This window comes from Trichomycterus rosablanca, chromosome 18 (genome assembly GCF_030014385.1).
Source record: "Trichomycterus rosablanca isolate fTriRos1 chromosome 18, fTriRos1.hap1, whole genome shotgun sequence".
Taxonomy (NCBI): domain Eukaryota; kingdom Metazoa; phylum Chordata; class Actinopteri; order Siluriformes; family Trichomycteridae; genus Trichomycterus; species Trichomycterus rosablanca.
The window spans coordinates 8994646-9018390 of record NC_086005.1 but is presented as its reverse complement, the minus strand read 5'-3'; the positions used below and the strand labels follow the sequence as shown (position 1 = coordinate 9018390).

The window sequence follows — 23745 nt, the reverse complement described above, 5'->3', positions numbered from 1 at the left end:
AAGCCTGGTCTTGATTTTGGATTACCTGAGAACAATTATTGCATGCACAGTGACACAGTAGACAGTGACCTCAGAACGCACAGCTCCCAATTTTTGAAAATATACATGTTTACTTCCCTTTCTCTTTTGTTTTTATTGTAGTGGATAGATTTGCCAATCCTGCATATTGGTTTAAGTGAGTAAATTAACTGGAGCTTTTGGTGTATTCCTGCCTTTTAACCAATGCACTTACCCACATTAACATCTGACCAATAAGAAAACTTCTCTCCTTCTCTCTCTCTTTCTCTCTCCATGTCTATCTGTCGGTTTCTGTCTCACTTGTCCAGCAGATTTCAGCACCAGTTACTGGACAGCGTTGTATCTAAAATGTTACTCCAACTCAATTGTGTTGAAAAGTAATCGTTGTGGCAAGAATCTAGATTGCCCATATGTATATTAGTTTTTTTTAATAATAATATTATTCAGATTTAAATCACAATAGTGTTCTCAGCTGTTTGAGTGTCTACACAGTTATGACTGGCTGTCTGTGAGATAAAGGGCATGGTCGAAGCCTTATGATGGAATGTGTGTATATATATTTATATCTATATACCGTACATACATACAACCTTTTATAATACATTTTCTCTTAATTTAAATTTTAAGCAGATCACTTTAAAAAAATTAAAATATCATGGACTAAAATGAATTACCATAGTCAAATTATCTACACATTAATTAATTCACAATGCTTTAAGTTTTTTCTTTTTTTAATACTTGCTGTTGACTGTGTCGTGACTGTAGTCTTTCTTCCAGTTGACTAATTTTAGTGTGTGTGCTATTCAGTTATACATCCGGTAATGTTTGATTGCACTGGACTTACTGACAGATTATCTTCTATGTAAATCGTGTCACTCCAAGGTTTTTACTGCAATATATTTTAATGTCAGTATAGTATAATGTATTAATGTACAATAACTCTCTTATATTTTTAAGCCCAAGATGAAATTAAGTATTTAGCTTAATTCTAATTATTGATTTATTCGAATAATTGATTTTGGCAGAACTGCTGCCATCAAACACTGGTTTAAATTTGCTTTATTATTACGTTTAGGAAACTCGAGTGTGAGAGTGTAATAGTTGCAAAATACACAGGGTGTCGCTCTTCACCAGCAGAAAACAGACTCAGTCACTTACCGCCCATCTTTTAAATGTCTATCGATTCTCAGTACAGCAGTCAGAACAATCACCAGATATATCAGTGTGACGAAGGAGGAAATTCGAATATTTTAAAATTTCTCTTCTTTAATTTTGTTACATTTTGATAGGCGACCATGGTGCGTAGTTCTGTGAAAGTGAACGTTGTTTTCTCAGTGGTTTTCTTTGCTCTTTGCAATCTGCGCACCGTCACTGGAGATTTGAGCTACACGGTTCAAGAAGAAATGAAACATCGGCATGTAATTGGAAACGTAGCAAAGGATCTAGGACTTGATGCTTTAAAATTATCAGTGCGAAAGGCCCGGATAGATACAGAGGACAACAGCAAGCGGTATGTGGATATTAATTTAAATACTGGAGATCTGATCATTGCGGAAACAATAGACCGAGAAAAGCTTTGCGACTCAAAGCAAAACTGTATCCTGAATTATGAGCTTGTGTTGGAAAATCCACTCGAACTGCATCGAATTTCCCTACAAATTGAAGACATTAATGATAATGCGCCAAAATTCTTAAAGGAACGCATTACTTTTGAAATCAGTGAATCCGTTAATAAAGGGCAGCGATTCCGTTTGGATGAAGCTCATGATTCAGACATCGGCCAAAACGGAGTTAAAGGATATTCGCTGGAGAGGAACGACCATTTTGTTTTGTCTGTGCAAGATAATAACAATGGGCGAAAATATGCAGAGCTTGTGCTTGAAAATGAACTGGATCGTGAACAGCAAAAAGACATTTATTTAATCCTTACTGCATTTGATGGTGGGATTCCTCAAAGATCTGGTACAGCTGGAATACACATTATCGTGTTGGATGCTAACGATAATATTCCAGATTTTAGTCAACCTGTATATAAAGTCACTTTGCTTGAAAATGCCCCTTTAGGTACAGAAGTCGTCACTGTAAGCGCATCAGATGCTGACGAAGGAGCAAATGGAGCTTTAACATATGAAATTAGTCGCATTACCGAGAGTGCAGCACATTTATTTACAATTGATAAGCAAACTGGGCAAATTAAAGTGAGCGGACATTTAGACTATGAAGAGAAGAGGTACTATGAAATTGAAGCACAGGCCATAGATGGCCCTGGACTAGCATCAACTGCAAGTATTATAATAGATATAATTGACATCAATGACAATGAACCTCGAATTATTCTCAAGGCATTAACTGACCCCATACCCGAGAATGCAATGACAGGCACTGAAGTGGCCATTATTAATGTTCAAGATAAAGATACTGGTGATAATCGCCAAATCCGGTGCTCCGTTCAGGAAAACATTCCTTTCAAATTGAACCCATCTATTAAAAACTATTTTTCTTTAGTTACAACAAGTTTGCTGGATAGAGAAAAAGATGCTGATTACAACGTTACAATTATTGCTACCGATGGAGGCTCTCCACCATTATCCTCCACCATGACTATACATTTATCAATTTCAGACATTAATGACAACCATCCAGTATTTGAACAGGAATCATACATTACATACATAGTTGAAAACAACAAACCAGGTATCTCTATTTGTTCTGTGACTGCGAGAGACCCAGACTGGAGACAGAATGGTACAGTACTGTATTCTTTAGTACCCAGTAAGGTCAACAGTGTTCCAGTATCTTCGTTTTTGTCTATTAATGCCGATACAGGGGTAATACATGCTATGAAGTCATTTGACTACGAGAGGTTTAGGAACTTCAAAGTTCAGGTTGTAGCTAGAGACAATGGTTCTCCTCCACTCAGCAGCAACGTAACTGTGAGTGTGTTTATAACAGATGAGAATGATAACTCTCCACAAATATTATACCCTTCTTCTGATGGAAAGTCTTTTTTGACTGAGATGGTTCCTAAAGCATCTTCATCAGGTTCCTTGGTTTCAAAAGTTATTGCTGTTGATGCGGACTCTGGACAGAATGCTTGGTTGTCATATCATATTGTGAAAGCTACTGATACTGGACTATTTACTATTGGACTTCATAATGGAGAAATCAGAGTGCTAAGAGACATTACTGAATCTGATACTATGAAACAAAACCTTGTTGTCTCAGTGAAAGATAATGGCCATCCTTCTCTCTCTGCGACCTGTTCTGTGTATTTGCTTATCTCTGATAACCCTGCTGAAGGTCCAGAATTTAAAGACACAACTTATGAGGAGAGCAACTCCAAACTGACATTTTATTTGATTATTGCGCTAGTTTCTGTTTCCACCTTTTTTCTGACTTTTATTGTTTTGATTGTGGCCATACAGTTTTGCAATAGGAGAAAACCCAGACTGTTGTTTGATGGTGCAGTTGCTATTCCCAGTGCTTATCTCCCTCCCAACTATGCAGAGGTGGAGGGAGCTGGAACTCTTCGCAGTTCTTACAATTATGATGGCTATCTAACAACAGGATCACGCACCAGTGACTTCAAGTTTGTCACATCTTACAATGACAACACATTTAGTGGAACTTTGAAAAAGGATCCTGAAGATTCAAATATGATCAACCTGTTAGATGCCTGCAATAGCCTAGAGGTAAGACAAAAGATTTAATTATATTTTAGTGGAACTTTTTACTCAGTAAATAATTTTAATTGTGTAAATTGTGTATTTTTATTTGAAGCCTGGTCTTGATTTTGGATTACCTGAGAACAATTATTGCATGTACAGTGACACAGTAGACAGTGTGGATTATGCACAGCTCCCAATTTTTGAAAATATACATGTTTACTTCCCTTTCTTTTTTGTTTTTATTGTAGTGGATAGATTTGCCAATCTTGCATATTGGTTTAAGTGAGTAAATGAACAGGACCTTTTGGTGTATTCCTGGTTTTTAACCAATGCACTTACCCATATTAACATCTGACCAATAAGGAAACCTCTCTCCTCTCTCTCTTTCTCTCTTCATGTCAATCTGTCGGTTTCTGTCTCACTTGTCCAGCAGATTTCAGCACCAGCTACTGGACAGCGTTGTATCTGTAAAGTTGTAATCTCCGATTTAGTTTAATTAATTTCGTTTAATATTAAATATAGACTAGGTGACTGTGTTGGTCCCCCTGATGAAAATGTTACTCCAACTCAATTGTGTTGAAAAGTATACTTGGTGGCAAGAATCTAGATTGCCCATATGTATATTAGTTTTTTTTCAATAATAATATTATTAAGGTTTAAATCACAACAGTGTTCTCAGCTGTTTGGGTGTCTACACAGTTATGACTGGCTGTATGTGAGATAAAGGGCATGGCTGAAGCCTTGTGATGGATTGTGTGAATATGTCTTTATCTGCATCTATATCTACAGTACATACATACAACCTTTAATAATACATTTTCTCTTAATTTAAATTTTACGCAGATCACTTCAGAAAAAATAAAATAACATGGACTAAAATCCAGATTATTCATTTATTCAAAATGCTTTAAGTTTTTACTTTTTTAATACTTACTGTTTACTGTATCGTGACTGCAGTCTTTCTTCCAGTTTACTAATTTTAGTGTGTGCTATTCAGTTATACGGCCGGTAATGTTTGATTGCACTGGGTTTACTGACAGATCTTATTCTATGTTAAACGTGTCACTCCAAGGTTTTTACTGCAAGATATTTTAATATCAGTATAGTGTAATGTATTAATGTACGATAACTCTCTTATATTTTTAAGCCCGCGATGAATTTAATTATTTACATTTATTCTAATAATTAATTTTGGCAGAACCGCTTCCATCATAAATTGCTTAAAATTTGCTGTTTTATTATGTTTAAGAAACTCGAGCGTAGTAGTGTAATAGTGGCAAAATACACAGGGTGTCGCTCTTCACCAGCAGAAAACAGACTCAGTCACTCACCGCCCATCTTTTAAATGTCTATCCATTTCCAGTACAGCAGTCAGAACAAACGCCAAATAAATCAGTGCGACGAAGGAGGAAATACGAATTTTTTAGTATTTCTCTTCTTCAATTTTGTTACATTTTGATAGGCGACCATGTTGCGCAGCTCGGTGAACGTGAACGTTGTTTTCTCAGTGGTTTTCTTTGCTCTTTGCAATCTGCGCACCGTCACTGGAGATTTGAGCTACACGGTTCAAGAAGAAATGAAACATCAGTATGTTATTGGTAACACAGCAAAGGATCTAGGACTTGATGCTTTAAAATTATCAGTGCGAAAGGCCCGGATAGATACAGAGGACAACAGCAAGCGGTATGTGGATATTAATTTAAATACTGGAGATCTGATCATTGCGGAAACAATAGACCGTGAAAAGCTTTGTGGCTCAAAGCAAAACTGTATCCTGAATTATGAGCTTGTGTTGGAAAATCCACTCGAACTGCATCGAATTTCCCTACACATTGAAGACATTAATGATAATGCGCCAAAATTTCTTAGGGACCGCATTACTTTTGAAATAAGGGAATCAGTTATAAAAGGGCAGCGATATCGTTTGGATGAGGCTCATGATTCAGACATCGGTCAAAACGGAGTTAAAGGATATTCGCTGGAGAGGAACGATCATTTTGTTTTGTCTGTGCAAGATAATAACAATGGGCGAAAATATGCAGAGCTTGTACTTGAAAATGAACTGGATCGTGAACAGCAGAAAGACATTTATTTTATCCTCACTGCATTTGATGGTGGGATTCCTCAAAGATCTGGTACTGCTGGAATACACATAATTGTGTTGGATGCTAACGATAATATTCCAGTGTATAGTCAACCTGTATATAAAGTAACTTTGCTTGAAAATGCACCTTTAGGTACAGAAGTCGTCACTGTAAGCGCATCAGATGCTGACGAAGGAGCAAATGGAGCCTTAACATATGAATTTAGTCGCATTTCTGATGGTGCAGCACATTTATTTACAATTGATAAGCAAACTGGGCAAATTAAAGTGAGCGGACATTTAGACTATGAAGAGGAGAGATACTATGAAATTGAAGCACAGGCCATAGATGGCCCTGGACTAGCATCAACTGCAAGTATTATAATAGATATAATTGACATCAATGACAATGAACCTCGAATTATTCTCAAGGCATTAACTGACCTCATACCCGAGAATGCAATGGTAGGCACTGAAGTGGCCATTATTAATGTTCAAGATAAAGATACTGGTGATAATCGCCAAATCCGGTGCTCCGTTCAGGAAAACATTCCTTTCAGATTGAACCCATCTATTAAGAACTATTTCTCTTTAGTTACAACAACTTTGCTGGATAGAGAAAAGGACGCAGATTACAATGTTACAATTATCACTACCGATGGAGGCTCTCCACCATTATCTTCCACCATGACTATACATTTATCAATTTCAGATATTAATGACAACCAACCAGCATTTGAACAGGAATCATACATTACATACATAGTTGAAAACAACAAACCGGGTATCTCTATTTGTTCTGTGACTGCGAGAGACCCAGACTGGAGACAGAATGGTACAGTACTGTATTCTTTGGTGCCCAGTATGGTCAACAGTGTTCCAGTATCTTCGTTTTTGTCTATTAATACTGATACAGGGGTAATACATGCTATGAAGTCATTTGACTACGAGAGGTTTAGGAACTTCAAAGTTCAGGTTGTTGCCAGAGACAATGGTTCTCCTCCACTCAGCAGCAACGTAACTGTGAGTGTGTTTATAACAGATGAGAATGACAACTCTCCTCAAATATTATACCCCTCTTCTGATGGAAAGTCTTTTTTGACTGAGATGGTTCCTAAAGCATCTTTATCAGGTTCTTTGGTCTCAAAAGTTATTGCTGTGGATGCAGACTCTGGACAGAATGCTTGGTTGTCATATCAGATTTTGAAAGCTACTGATGCTGGACTTTTTACTATTGGACTTCATAATGGAGAAATCAGAGCGCTACGGGACATTACTGAATCTGATAGCATGAAACAGAACCTTGTTGTCTCAGTGAAAGATAATGGCCATCCTTCTCTGTCTGCAACCTGTTCTGTGTATTTGCTTATCTCTGATAACCCTGCTGAAGGTCCAGAATTTAAAGACAGAACTTATGAAGAGAGCAACTCCAAAATTACATTTTATCTGATTATTGCACTAGTTTCTGTTTCGACCTTTTTTCTGACTTTTATTGTTTTGATTGTGGCCATAAAGTTTTGCAATAGGAGAAAACCCAGACTCTTGTTTGATGGAGCAGTTGCTATTCCCAGTGCTTATCTCCCTCCCAACTATGCAGAGGTGGAGGGAGCTGGAACTCTTCGCAGTTCTTACAATTATGATGGCTATCTAACAACAGGATCACGCACCAGTGACTTCAAGTTTGTCACATCTTACAATGACAACACATTTAGTGGAACTTTGAAAAAGGATCCTGAAGATTCAAATATGATCAACCTGTTAGATTCCTGCAATAGCCTAGAGGTAAGACAAACGTTTTATGTATATTATAGTGGAACTTTTTACTTATAATTTTAATTGTGTAAGTTGTGTATTTTTATTTGAAGCCTGGTCTTGATTTTGGATTACCTGAGAACAATTATTGGTTGTGCAGTGGGCACAGTAGACAGTGTGGATCTACGCACAGCTTTGAATTTTTGAAAATATATATGGTTACTTTCATTTCTCTTTTGTTTTTATAGTAGTGGATAGATTTGCCAATCCTGTATATTGGTTTAAGTGAGTAAATGAACAGGAGCTTTGGGTGTATTCACGCCTTCAAACCAAAGCATTTACCCACATTAACATCTGGCCAACAACAAACCTCTATCTATCTCTCTCTCTCTCTCTCTCTCTCTCTCTCTCTCTCTCTCTCGCTCAGTCTCAGTCTCAGTCTCAGTCTCAGTCTCAGTCTCACTTTTCCAGCAGATTTCAGCACCAATTACTGGACAGCGTTGTATCGGTAAAGTTGTCATCTCCGATTTAGAACATTTTGTTTAATCTTAAATACAGACTAGGTGACTGTATTAGTTCTCCTGATGAAAATGTTACTCCAACTTAATTGTGTTGAAAAGTAATTTTTGTGGCAAGAATCTCGATTGCCCATGTGTATATTAGTCTATTTTCAATAATAGTATTATTCAGGTTTGAATCACAAAAGTGTTCTCAGCTGTTTGGGTGTTTACACAGTTATGACTGGCTGTATGTGAGATAAAGAGCATGGCCGAAGCCTTGTGATGGGTTGTGTGTATATATCTTTATCTATATCTATATCTACATACATACATACAAGCTTTTATAATACAATTTCTCTTAATTTAAATTTTACGCAGACCACCTTAGAAAAATAAAAATAACATGGACTAAAATGAATGACCATAGTCAAATTAACTACACATTATTCATTTATTCACAATGCTTTAAGTTTTTACTTTTTTAATATTTGCTGTTTACTGTGTCGTTACTGCAGTCTTTCTTCCAGTTTACTAATTTTAGTGTGTGCTATTCCGTTATACAGCCGTTAATGTTTGATTGCACTGGACTTACTGACAGATCTTCTTCTATGTAAAATGTGTCACTTCAAGGTTTTTACTGCAAGATATTTTAATGTCAGTATAGTATAATGTATTAATGTACGATAACTCTCTTATATTTTTAAGCCCGCGATGAATTAAGTATTTAGATTTATTCTAATAATTGATTTTGGCAGAACCGCTACCATCACACACTGGTTTAAATGTGCTGTATTATTACGTTTAGGAAACTCGAGTGTGAGAGTGTAATAGTTGCAAAATACACAGGGTGTCGCTCTTCACCAGCAGAAAACAGACTCAGTCACTCACCGCCCATCTTTTAAATGTCTATCCATTCCCAGAACAGCAGTCAGAACAAACGCCAGATAAATCAGTGCGACGAAGGAGGAAATACGAATATTTTAATATTTCTCTTCTTTAATTTTGTTACATTTTGATAGGCGACCATGATACGTAGCTCGGTGAACGTGAACGTTGTTTTCTCAGTGGTTTTCTTTGCTCTCTGCAATCTGCGCACCGTCACTGGAGATTTGAGCTACACGGTTCAAGAAGAAATGAAACATCAGTATGTTATTGGTAACATAGCAAAGGATCTAGGACTTGATGCTTTAAAATTATCAGTGCGAAAGGCCCGGATAGATACAGAAGACAACAGCAAGCGGTATGTGGATATTAATTTAAATACTGCAGATCTGATCATTGCGGAAACAATAGACCGTGAAAAGCTTTGCGGTGCAAGGCAAAACTGTATCCTGAATTATGAGCTTGTGTTGGAAAATCCACTCGAACTGCATCGCATTTCCCTGCAAATCGAAGATATCAATGACAATGTACCAAAATTTCTTAAGGAACGCATTACTTTTGAAATAAGGGAATCCGTTAATAAAGGGCAGCGATTCCGTTTGGATGAGGCTCATGATTCAGACATCGACCAAAACGGAGTTAAAGGATATTCTCTCGAAATCAACGATAATTTCGTTTTGTCTGTACAAGAAAATATTGAAAAGGTCAAAAATGCAGAGCTGATAATCGAAAAGAAACTGGATCGTGAACAACAAAAATACATTGACTTAATTCTCACTGCATTTGATGGTGGGATTCCTCAGAGATCTGGGACCGCTGTTATACACATTACTGTGCTGGATGCTAACGATAATATTCCAGTGTTTAGTCAACCTGTATATAAAGTAACTTTGTTTGAAAATGCACCTTTAGGTACAGAAGTCGTCACTGTAAGCGCATCAGATGCTGATGAAGGAGCAAATGGAGCTTTAACATATGAATTTAGTCGCATTTCCGATGATGCAGCACATGTATTTACGATTGATAAGCAAACTGGGCAAATTAAAGTGAGCGGTAATATAGACTATGAAGAGGAGAGGTACTATGAAATTGGTGTCCAGGCCATAGATGGTCCTGGTCAAGCATCGACTGCAAAAATTATTATAGATATCACTGACGTCAATGACAATGAACCGCGAATCATTATCAAGTCACTAAATAACCCCATAACTGAAAATGCAGAAGCAGGCACCGAAGTTGCTATTATAACTGTTCAAGATAAGGATTCAGGAGATAATCGAAAAATACACTGCTCTATAAAGGAAAACATTCCTTTTAAATTGAACCCATCTATTAAGAACTATTTTTCTTTAGTTACAACAAATTTGCTGGATAGAGAAAAAGATACGGATTACAACATTACTATTACTGCTACTGATGGAGGCTCTCCACCATTATCCTCCACCATGATTATTCATTTATCAATTTCAGACATCAATGACAACCATCCAGTATTTGAACAGGAATCTTACATTGCATACGTAGTTGAAAACAACAAACCAGGAATCTCTATTTGTTCTGTGACTGCGAGAGACCCAGATTGGAGACAGAATGGTACAGTACTGTATTCTTTAGTACCCAGTAAGGTCAACAGTGTTCCAGTATCTTCGTTTTTATCTATTAATACAGATACAGGAGTAATAAATGCTATGAAGTCATTTGACTATGAGAGGTTTAGGAACTTTACAGTTCAGGTTGTTGCCAGAGACAATGGTTCTCCTCCACTCAGCAGCAACATAACTGTGAGTGTGTTTATAACAGATGAGAATGACAACGCTCCTCAAATATTATACCCTTCTTCTGATGGAAAGTCTTTGATGATGGAGATAGTTCCAAAAGCTGCTCTGGCGGGTTCTTTAATCTCAAAGGTAATTGCTGTGGACGCAGACTCTGGACAAAATGCTTGGTTATCTTATCATATTTTAAAATTCACCGATCAGGGATTGGTCACCATTGGTCTTCATAGTGGAGAAATCAGAGCACTGAGGGACATATCCGAATCTGACAGCATGAAACAAAACATTGTCATTTCAGTGAAAGACAACGGACAGCCTCCTCTCTCTGCAACCTGTTCTGTATATTTACTTATTTCCGATAACCTTGCTGAAGTTCCAGAGTTTAAAGATGAGGTTTATAAGGAGAGCAACTCCAAAATGACTTTTTATTTGATTATCGCACTGGTTTCCGTCTCCACCTTCTTTCTGACTTTCATTATACTGATTGTGGCTGTGAAGTTTTGCCACAGAAGAAAACCCAGACTGTTGTTTGATGGAGCAGTTGCTATTCCCAGTGCATATCTCCCTCCCAACTATGCAGAGGTGGAGGGAGCTGGAACTCTCCGCAGTTCTTACAATTATGATGGATATCTAACAACAGGATCACGCACCAGTGACTTCAAGTTTGTCACATCTTACAGTGACACACTTCCTGCTAGTGGAACTTTAAAGAAGAGTCTAGATGCGTCCAACATGATCAGTCTTTTAGATTCCAGCAATGACCAAGAGGTAAGGTCAAAGTTAAAACATGCTCATTTAATTAGAAGTTTTTTGTTACCTCAGTTTGTTACATTGTTAAATGTGTTAGGTGTTTGGCAGAAGTTGGCTTAATTTTAAAGCATTAAGTTAATGAGAGCATTTAGTTTAATTAAAGCATTTAGTTTAATTAAAGCTTTCTATTTGCAAAATGAGCTTTTGAAAACAATTGTGAATTGTGGCCAAAAGAGAGTTTAACCAGAAGTCACATGTTGGCTGGTCAGGTTTGCTTTACAATTTAAACATTACAGTGGCACACAGCTTTATTTTATTTTTTAGGTCATTATTCAAGTTAATGCTGACCATCCTTCAATATACTGTACTTTGTTTTAATATTTCAGTGGTAGTTAACAGTAATGATAACTGTGAGACTGTGTTGCTAAGGTTATGTATTGTATGGTGCTTTAAATTTCAGAGAAAACCTCAAGATGATGTTTTTTGTGGCTTTGTTGTAATTATGATTTATAATATGTAAATTCAGTCACAACTAGTAATTTTGGCACCAATACATAGTAGCTTTAAAATTTGTGTAATTAAAAAAATGAGGTTTTGTGTGTGTGTGTGTGTGTGTGTGTGTGTGCATAGTAGATGTGGGACCATAATAAAACCTATGAGATAAAACCTGGACTTTTGAAAAAGCATTAGTAATGATTTGTAGTAAAGTGAAGTAAATAATGACAAAGGGCAAGGTTGTGATGGTCAAACTGACAAGGGTGTGGAAAAACAAGTCAGCACCCTCACCAAGCTATTAGTGATTCATTAAGGAATTTGAGAACAAGTGCAGTGGAAAACTGCTTAAAATCTAATGGAGAAAGATTATGACAAGTTAGTAATCCACAATGCAGCTAAAGTCCCACAAGTTATGGTACTATAGTTTGGAAAGGCACACACTCACCATGAACTTTAAACAAGCCATAAAGTCCAACTAACTGTCTGTGGTTCACTGTGATCAAATTGTGGCGAGACATACATCAGAGCAACTAAGCAAACACTATTTAAGTCATTGAGTGTTTTCAGTAACACAGTGGCACATTTATTTTACATAGAGGAAGGCTGGCACAAGCTTGAACCTTTCTAAAATTACAAGTTACATTACTGAAAAAATCTTCCTGTGTATACACAAACTAGGACTGGGACAATAGTTTACTTTGTCTAAAAACAATGAAGTGGCATTGAGGCTGGCCTCTGAATTTCCTTGAGTGACACAGACAAAGTCCAGAATTAGAGTCCTTATAAACCTTAGAAACGTGGTGATGGCAGTATGCATATGCTTGCTATTCAATCTGACTGAAAAAAGATCTGCCATAAAGAATAAAATAAACTGCTAAAATCAAAGTGTGCACAGCTTAAAGAGACATATCTAAGAAAAATTACAGCTGTAATTGCTGGCAAAGGGGTGATACAAGGTAGGTAGGTAGGTAGGTTAGTGGATAGGTGGTTAGGTAGGTAGATAGAGATGTGACTTGAAACTCCATTACACAAAGATAAATCCTATATAATATCTATGCAAAAAAAATAAATAAAAGCTGCTGAGTTATTTGGACCAAAGCTCATCTTGACCAAAATTCATCTTATTAAAAAAATGAACATTAAATTATTCATGTCATATATTAAAAAGACTATTTGCATTGTTATCAGCAGAAGGTGCAAAAGCTAACATCTGTTATGGTATGGGGGGTATGACTTTTAGATTGGTGAAGGCACTTTCGACACATGACAAGATAATGCCAAGCCTCGTTCTGCATGTGCTACAACAGCGATGCTTCAAAGATCCAGAATATGTGTGCTTGAGTGGCTTGCCTGCAGTCCAGGTCTGTGTTTTATTGAAATCGTGTGGTACATCATGAAGCGTAGGATAAGACAGTGACTACAGACTTGTATTACTACTGCAGCTTGTATACAGCAAGAATAGACAAAATTCCAATTCCTTTGTTATCAATATTTATATATGTTTCAGACCTAAATGACAAACTTACTGTTTTTAAAGATGAAGTTTGAAGTAATATAACTGAAAAAAAATAAACATCCTACCTTTGATTGTTCTGTTCTTGTGAGGGACTCAGACTGGAGACTAAACAGTGGTGTATTCTCTGATGCCCAGTGAGATCAAAAAGTGTTTCATCATTTTTTTTTAAATTAATTTATGAAGGTACGGGTGTAATCCAAGATTATTTATTTGATCTTGAGTTCAAGACCTTTAAAATATAGAATGTAGCCAGAGACAATAGTAATCAAAAGTAATAGTAAAGACTATGATTCTGAGGCTGCTTTATCTGGTTCTTTGGTTTCTAAACTAATTTTACTCTGTGTTGATTCTGAACAAAACTCTATATTGTCAAACCAGATTTTATAAAATATAATAATATAGATTTTAAAATATACTTACACATTTATACACTTCTGTTTGGGGTCCCCACCTGGAAATATGATAAATACAGTATATTTTCATATGTTTCAGTTTTTGCATACCTGTTGAAGTTATAGCTGACCTCTTCTCTCTCTCTAAATTTATTTTACCCACACAACACTGGGGTCTCAGGGATTCTAAAGAACAAGGCAGTACTTCTAAAGAACAAGTCAATATCAACAGAACACAAGGGTTAGGTTAATCAAGTTAAGCAATGATAACACACTTACTGCTAGACAGCTAGTGGAACTTTAAAGAGGAGTCCAGATAATGTAAATTAAAATGTAATATGTCGTTAAGATACATGAAATTTCTTAGTGGTAAGAAATTTAATATGTCTTGGTAATGTTCATTAATTTCTTACACGTTTTATTAATAACTATATATAATAATAAGATATATGAATATAATTCAGATTATATTCATATAATTATATTCATTTAATTATATTCATATAAATGTTTAAAATATCTTAAACGTTGCATTGTTTTGGCTTTTTTGGATACAATAACAGAAACGTGTAATAGTACTGACAGTTTAGAAACAGGTTTTACTTAGCAGATAAGTTTGATTCTTCTACTTTTATATCACAGTGTGTCGCTGTTGACCGTGGTTTGAAATAGTCTCATGTTCCAATCACCTTCTCACTGCAGCTACTCTTTGTATTGACACGTCTGTGCATAAGCGTTCTTCTTGTTTCTTTTACTTCGAGCAGAACATTAACTTGGATTTACAATGACATATAGAGCGTGCTTGTCTCTGCGAAAGTCGTTGTGGACAGCCTTGGTCATCGGGACATTTGCTATGCATGTATGTTTTGGTGATATCCGATATTCTATTCCGGAGGAGAAGAAGCAAGGTTCTGTGGTCGGTAAAATTGCACAGGATTTAGGGATAAACAGAAACATGTTTTTATCTCGAAATCCAAGAATTGAATTTGAAGGGGGATCTCGTTTTTGTGAAATCAACGCCCAAACTGGAGATTTGGTTGTATCCGAGAGAATCGATCGAGAGGAGCTATGTGGACAAAAGACAGTGTGTATTTTAGATTTCGATTTTTTCATTGAAAATCCTTTGGAATTACATCGTGTGACAATAGAAATTGTGGATATAAACGACAATTTTCCAATTTTTCCCCACGCCGAGATTTATTTAGAGATAACAGAATCAGAAGACAAGGGGGCACGATTTTCCATAGACGAAGCCCTTGATGCTGACATAGGTGCTAATACAGTACAACGGTACATGCTGACAGATAATGAATACTTCGGTTTAACTGTACACACGAATGCAGAAACAGGAAAATATGCAGAATTACTTTTGGATAATGAACTGGATCGTGAGAAGCAGGACAAACACACCCTTTTAATAACCGCATATGACGGGGGTAACCCTCCGAAATCTGGAACTGTACTTGTTTCGATTCGCATTTTGGATGTCAATGATAATAAGCCAGTATTTAAAAATCTAATATATAAGGTGAGCATTCCTGAAAATATTCCATTAGAATCTCTAGTGGTAACTGTTAATGCTACTGATGCAGACGACGGACCAAATGGCGAGGTTACATACGAATTTAGTCACATTTCTGGAAAGGCTAAAGGTCTTTTTTCAATTGATCCCAAAACCGGCCAAATAGTTATTAAAGGAAAGATCGATTTTGAGGACACGTCGTCATTTGAAATTCGGATTAAGGCCAAAGATGGAGCTGGGCAAGCATCCACTTGCAAAGTAATCATAGATGTTATTGATGTAAACGATAATGCCCCAGTTATAATGGTAAAGTCACTAAAGTCACCTGTGGCTGAGAACTCATTGATAGGTGAAGAGGTTGCGCTACTATATGTGCAAGACAAAGACATGGAATCCAGCGGCACTGTCAAATGTATGGTTCAAAACGATGCTCCATTTAAATTAAAACCATCTGTTAAAAACCATTTTTCCCTGGTTACATCGTCCATCCTAGATCGTGAAAAGACTTCAGAGTATAATATTACAATTATAGCGATGGATGAGGGTTCTCCTCCCCTTAGTTCATACAAATCAATTTTGTTATTAGTTGCAGACGTGAACGATAACTATCCAGAATTTGATGAGCAAAAGTATAGTGCATATGTAGCTGAAAATAACAAACCAGGCATCTCTATTTGTTCTGTTCTTGCGACAGACCCAGACTGGGGACAGAATGGCACAATACTGTATTCTCTTATGCCGGGTGAAATAAATGGTGTTCCAGTGTCTTCTGTTTTATCAGTTAACCCTGACTCTGGTGTGATCCATGCAGTAAGATCTTTTGATTATGAAAAGTTCAGGAACTTCAAGGTCCTAATTGCAGCCAGAGACAATGGATCTCCTCCACTCAGCAGCAACGTGACTGTTAATGTGTTCATAACAGATGAAAATGACAACACTCCACAGATATTATATCCTGCCCCGGAGGAAAAGTCTTTAATGACCGAATTGGTCCCTAAAGCTGCTCTTTCAGGTTCTCTGATATCCAAAGTGATCGCTGTTGATGCTGATTCTGGTCAGAATGCGTGGCTATCATTTCATATTTTTCAATGTACTCAGCTGGGACTTTTCAGCATTGGTCTCCATAGTGGAGAAATCAGAGCACTCAGAGATATTACTGAATCTGATAGCATGAAACAAAACCTTGTTATCTCAGTAAAAGACAACGGACAGCCTCCTCTTTCTGCCACCTGTTCTGTATATTTATTGATTTCTGATAATTCTGCTGAAGTTCCAGAACTTAAAGATATGACAGAGAGCAGCTCAAAACGGACTTTTTATTTAATCATTGCATTAGTTTCTGTTTCCACCTTCTTTCTGACGTTCTTTATTCTCATCGTGGCTGTGAGGTTTTGCCACAGAAAAAATCCCAGACTGTTGTTTGATGGCGCAGTCGCCATTCCCAGCGCTTATCTCCCTCCAAACTATGCAGAGGTGGAGGGAGCTGGAACTCTCCGCAGTTCTTACAATTATGATGGATATCTAACAACAGGATCACGCACCAGTGATTTCAAGTTCGTCACACCATACAATGACAAGACTCTTAGTGCTAGTGGATCTTTGAAGAAGAGTCCAGATGATTCCAATATTATCAGTCTTTTAGATTCCTGCAATACCCCAGAGGTAAGATAATAGTTTATTATATTGTACATTTGGATACTTTCTTATCTGTTCATTTGTGATTTAAGTTGTCTTTAGTCAGCAGACCCCACATCACTGCATCAGTTGTGTTGTTTCTATGCAGGGATAGAACATTTTATAACATCTACAATTTCAAACTAACTTTGTAATAATTTGTGGCGAATCCTAGCTTTTTGTTTGTTGTTGCTTCCATTGTCATTTTTAGTTGTATTCAAAATACATTTCTTTCTATCTTGTGTATTTAATTCATTTGTAGAATAGTATTTATTGACTTGGATCATTTGTAATAATGTTTTCTCCTTACTACCAGTGGCTTTATGTAGATACATTAGATTGCTGTTTTGACAATGATAAATATTCTTATTTTATTATATATTCTTATGTTATATATTCTTATAACATTTTTATTTAATTTTTTTGCTGGCAAGTTATACTTTGCATTGGTAGCGCATACAAATATTAGCTTGACTTATTTTATTTTAAATAAAATGATAATGAAAGAAAGTGACCTTCCCTCTATGAATGTATGAAATTTGAAGCTTAGCAAAGCACATGTAACAGGAGTTGGTTTGAGCAGGTTAAATATCTGGAATACTCTATGGTTAGATTTGTTTTGGCATTCAATTGTCTTAGATGACTTGAAAAACGGTTCATATAGCTGGCATAAATAAATCTTCTGAGGCGTGCATTGTCCTGGACCTGTGGGTTAAGCCCCAAATGTTTAAAATGCCTGGCTCCGCCATGGGTGTGGGTTTCAAACGAAGCTGTTAAAAACATCTGTATCTGAAGACCAAATTACTTAAATATGTAAAATATGCTGCTGTTGTTTGGTTGCTTCTGGGGTAGACATTGTCTTTTTATAGTATTGTTCAATGTTGACTTCTTTCTAACACTGGCACTTGTTTGACAGTTTTCTGGCAGAACAGCCACAACATTAAAATCCTTGAAAGGTTAAGTGAATAACATCAGACTATGATGGTACATATCAGTGGGTGTAATATATTAGGCAGCAAGTAAGCAGTCCGTTTTTGGGGTTAATGAAAACGTAAGTATTGGAAAGATTCTGACTATGGTCAAATTGTGATGGCAATATGACAGAGTCAGAACAGAGCCAGGGTCAGAACATCTCCAAAACATCAGTCTGGTATGAGAATAGTTAAAAAAATCTTTGTGCTTGCATCCCAGCTTGCTGCATTTTTTTTTAAAATTTATTTAACCTTTATTTAACCAGGCAAGTCATTAAGAACTGCTTCTTATTTACAATTGTGGCCTGGCAAAAGGCAAAGCCTGTTGAGGAACAATCATACAAACAAATTTACATAAGACATTGAAAACAAACAACGATGATCACAATACAACAACACATAGTTGAATCATCCAGCAACAGTATAAAAGAAAAATCAGTTTGTCATACAGCTGCATGTATCTCTTAAGATATCTGTAATTTGTTTTTTTTAAATTGTCTTAGAAATAAATTTATCCAGCCTTGGATTTTCCTGCAGTTTGTTCCAGTCTATGGCTGCAGCTACTTGAAATGATGACTGACCAAAAATGGTGTTTGTTTTAGGAACCTTCAGTGAAATACGATGAGCAGCGCGAGTATAATAAACTGAAGATGAGGTTTGCAATAAATTACACAAATAGGGAGGAAACAAACCAAGCAGGGGTTTGTATATGAGCATAAACCAATGCATAGCACAACGAGTGTGTAAAGATGACCAGTTCACAGTAGAATAAAGGGTACAGTGATGTGCTTTATATGGAGCATTTATCGCAAACTAGACTATAAGACTGCTTAACCGCAAACCTAGTGACCATGCTAAACCCTGTCCACTGCTAAAAGTGTCTATAATGGTCAAGTAAGCATCAGATCTGGACTGTGTAGCAATGGAAGAAGGTGGCCTGGTCTGATGTATCATATTTTTTACATCATGTGGACGGCCTGGTTTGTTACTTCCTTATGAAGACATAGCATCAGGATGCACTACCAAACAGTGTCTAGCTGGTGGAGGAAGTACAATGCTCTGGGCAAATATGGAAAAACCTTGGACCCTGGCATTCAAGTAGATGTTACTTTGACACATCCCACCAACCTAAACATTGTTACAGACCAAGTACACTCATTCATGGCAAGAAGTGGAGACACAAATAGGTCAACTCAGTACGAATGACCAGTGTGTGTGCTATACCTACATATGTGTGTGCTATACCTATACCTATTTTTTTTTTTATTGTAAGACATACCTGGTTTTCCTTTTTACATACAGATAAACTAGCTTAGAGATAATTCATGCACCCTTGAGATTAGATTTTTATTTGGGTATTATGTTTGATAAAATAGCATAGTGCTTTCAAAATGTAATAGCTATAAAACAGTTATTTAACAGCTATAAAAACAGCTATCATCTTAATCATTACCACAGTGATTATTATTTTGCTGCTAGTATTAACTCCTTTGTGTTTTGAAGTAAAAGTGTTGTTTAATCTCTGAACATTAGCCTCTTTATTTTTTCCAACACACTAAACTTTATGTCCATACTAATATGGCAGAATGATCTGGGGAAACAATAATTATATGATGAAAGGGCCTATGTGTCAGTCAGTGAACATGAAGATATATTGCACAGAATAGTATAATTCAAATCCCACCATACTGCTAAACCAATTACATAATTTTAAATATCAATATTGTTTTACAAACATTTGATGTACATAAAAGTTTCAAACGTTTAGCTAGTTTAGCTCTAAAGACAATTAAGCAGTTTTACACCTCTCACGCGAATACATTAAATACATGTAACTGTCTTACTATAACAAATTGTAATAGTTTAAGAGACACTTCACAATAAATGTGTTAATAAATTTGTATTTATTTATTTAAAAAAAAGTTATTTTTATTTGTTCAGAATAAAGCTCTAACCACCTAAAGCCTAGAACCCTAACCGCCGAGCTACCATTGCACCCCTGTTTATAATTGTTTTGTTTTATACTTGTATACTACATAAATTTACCCCTTCAATTGCTTGTCGACAGCCTGCAGTAAATAAAGAATACTCAGAGTGTCGCTGTTCACCATCAAATCCATGTTTGCTGAACCTTTCTGCCCATCTCGTGTATAGTTAAATGCAAACAATTCTAGCGACAATAGCATTCTGCGATTGCACCATTATAACATCACTGGCATTAATTCGATAAGGACTTTTGAACTCTGCAAATATGCGATGTACAAGGCTTTTGGTTTTTCGTTGCATAGCTCTTGTATTCATCCTTTTTCCTCCTGTTCAGGGAGATTTCTCTTATACAGTACCAGAAGAAACAAAGCGCCAGTATGTAATTGGAAACCTCGCAAGGGACCTAAGAGTCGATGCTTTACAAATGTCGACACGAAAAGCTCGGATAGATACCGAAGACAGCAGCACGCGGTATGTGGATATTAATTTGGGTACTGGAGATTTATTCATTTCCGAGACAATAGACCGGGAAACGCTTTGCGGCTCAAGACACACCTGCATTCTAAATTATGAACTCGTCATGGAAAATCCACTCGAGTTGCACCGCATTTCAATGACTATTGAAGATATAAATGACAATTCACCAAAATTTATTAATGAACGCATTACATTAGAAATCCGCGAGTCCGCTATGAAAGGGCAGCGATTTCGTTTGGATGAAGCTCATGATTCAGATATCGGGCAAAATGAAGTTAACAGTTATACGCTTGAGAAGAACGATCATTTTGTTTTGGCTGTACAGGGGAACACTGAAAGAGGAAAATATGCTGAACTGGTGCTTGAAAAGGAACTGGATCGTGAATATCAGAAGGACATTGATCTGATTCTTACTGCATTTGACGGCGGCATTCCTCCGAGATCTGGGACTGCTGTTATACACATAACTGTGCTGGATGCTAACGATAACGTTCCTCTGTTTAGTAAGCCCGTTTATAAAGTCACTTTGGCTGAAAATGCACCTTTAGGGACAGAAGTCGTTACCGTGAGCGCATCTGATGCAGATGAAGGGGCGAATGGAGCTGTAACATATGAATTTAGTCGCATTTCTGATAATGCAGCAGAACTATTTACCATTAGTAAGCTAACTGGAGAAATTAAGGTTAAAGGAAATATCGACTACGAGAAAGAAAAGTATTATGAATTTAAAGTCCAAGCCAAAGATGGATCTGGCTTAGCATCTACTGCAAACGTTATTATTGAAATTACTGATGTAAATGACAACGCTCCTAAAATTACTCTTAAATCTCTGAACAATAATATACCCGAGAATGCCGTTGTAGGTACCGAAGTTGCCATTATTAATGTGCAGGATAAAGATTACGGAGAAAATCGTCAAATACACTGCTCTATTCAGCAGCATGTTCCATTTAAACTAAATGCCTCTATTAAAAATTATTTTTCTTTAATAACTACAGGTTTGCTTGATCGAGAGAGGGAATCAGTTTACAACATAACAATCACTGCTACTGATGGAGGCTCTCCATCATTATCCTCCACCATGACTATTTATTTATTAATTTCAGACATTAACGACAACCCCCCTGTATTTGTGAAACAAAGCTATAGTGCGTATGTAGTTGAAAACAATGCACTAGGAACTTCGGTTTGTACTGTAAGTGCAAGAGATCCAGACTGGAATCAAAACGGTACAGTACTGTATTCTCTGGTTCCCAGAGAGGAAAATGGTGTTTCGGTTTCCTCGTTTTTATCCATTAATGCAGATACTGGTGTGATTCATGCAGTGAAATCATTTGACTACGAGAAGTTCAGGAACCTTAAAGTTCAGGTTGTAGCCAGAGACAATGGTTCTCCTCCACTCAGCAGCAACGTGACTGTCAACGTGTTTATAACCGATGATAATGATAACTCTCCACAAATATTATACCCTACTCCAGATGGAAAGTCTTTTATTACTGAGATGGTACCTAAAACAGCTATATCGGGCTCTCTCGTTTCCAAAGTGATCGCTGTTGATGCAGATTCTGGACAGAACGCTTGGTTATCATATCATATTGTAAAATTCACTGATCCGGGACTTTTTGCCATTGGTCTCCATAACGGAGAGATTAGGGCACTAAGGGACATTACTGAATCTGACAGCATGAAACAAAATCTAGTTATCTCAGTAAAAGATAACGGACTGTCTCCTCTTTCATCAACTTGTTCTGTATACTTGGTGATTTCTGATAATCTTGCTGAAGTTCCAGAACTTATGGACACAACTTATGAGACCAGCAACTCTAAAGTGACATTTTATTTGATCATCGCGCTGGTTTCCGTGTCCACCTTCTTTCTGACTTTTATTATTCTTATCGTGGCTGTGAAGTTTTGCAATAGGAGAAAACCTAGACTGTTGTTTGATGGAGCAGTGGCTATTCCCAGCGCGTATCTTCCTCCCAACTATGCAGAAGTGGAGGGAGCTGGAACTCTCCTCAGTTCTTACAATTCTGATAGATATCTAACAACTGGATCACGCACCAGTGACTTCAAGTTTGTCTCCTCTTACAATGACAACACTCTTGTTTACAATGACACGTTGAGAAAAAATCCAGACCAATGCAACATAATCAGTCTTTTAGATTCCAGCAATAACCTAGAGGTAAGATCAAAGTTTCATTATATATTATATACACTAAATGATACTATTTTTCATGCAAATGATTATTTTTCCAATTTTGAAATATAAGATACCTTAAAATGTTTTTTTGGCTAGATGTTTAAAATAAATTAATAAATTGATTGATATTTGTTTTTATTAACTTGCTTCCATTTTAAAACTGCGGTAAAGTTTTGATATGTCAGAATCGTGACTGACTTAAAACGCCATTTTAACTGTATATACAGAAGTGTACACTCTCTAAAATTATGTTAAAAGCTTTCAGAAAACATTGCAATAGGGTATAGCTTGAAAAGAAGTGGGGTAGTTAGAATTCGATTTTTATGTCTTTGGTTTTGGTAAGTCCATAATGTACAATATATAGTGTGTCACCCCCAACAGTCAGATATGCTTAAAATACCTCCCCCAATGTAAATAAAAAAAATGAATTGTGAAGAAAATAAGTTTTCTAAAAGAGAGTTTAACTATCTTGTTGGTGAACATGCCGTTGATTTAAACCGTGAATTTCTAAATGAAATCTCTTTATGGTGCTAAAATATTTTTTGGGATTATACGTTGCAATCTATTATAGATATTGTGCCTAAATAGTGCTTTACATTGCGATGATCTTATTTTATCCCACCCTTACAGGAAAACTTGCCCTCAGAACAGTGTAGAACACATACACCATAATCTTTAGTTACAACCATACGATAGGAACACACATAGTGCTTGCTAATTTAGAGGTTTTGCATTTTTATCATTATTTCAAACTATACATTTACGGCATTTAGCAGACGCTTTTATCCAAAGCGACTTGTAGTAGTATACAGTCTGAGCAACTGAGGCTTAGGGACCTTGTTCACGGACCCAGCAATGGCAACCTGCAATGTCCGTGAAGCTGGCCCCCCATGTGGTCAGAAAAGGTTTGTGCCGTAGGAATCATCGTTTGTGCTGGCACCGTTTTAGAGAAATTAAGTATTATATTTTATTACCCGTGACGTCACTCAGCCCCCCATCAGAGGCCAAATTGCACCAAAAGCATCTCATTCGTTTGTGCTACGTTTGTGCTGGTTTGTGCTGCTAAAAAAAACATTTGTGCTGT

At 36.6% G+C, this 23745-nt stretch overlaps 1 protein-coding gene across 1 annotated transcript in view; it reads left to right on the top strand.

Annotated features, from left to right (window-relative positions):
• The first annotated feature begins 1313 nt into the window (after positions 1-1313).
• The window catches only part of LOC134332489 (uncharacterized), a 41325-nt gene continuing 18893 nt past the window's right edge, over positions 1314-23745 (top strand). Inside the window, exons 1-5 of the mRNA XM_063014152.1 lie at positions 1314-3710; positions 5149-7569; positions 9041-11446; positions 14649-17015; positions 20319-22643. Coding sequence (XP_062870222.1) covers positions 1314-3710; positions 5149-7569; positions 9041-11446; positions 14649-17015; positions 20319-22643 — 11916 coding nt within the window. The remainder of the gene's footprint in view (positions 3711-5148; positions 7570-9040; positions 11447-14648; positions 17016-20318; positions 22644-23745) is intronic.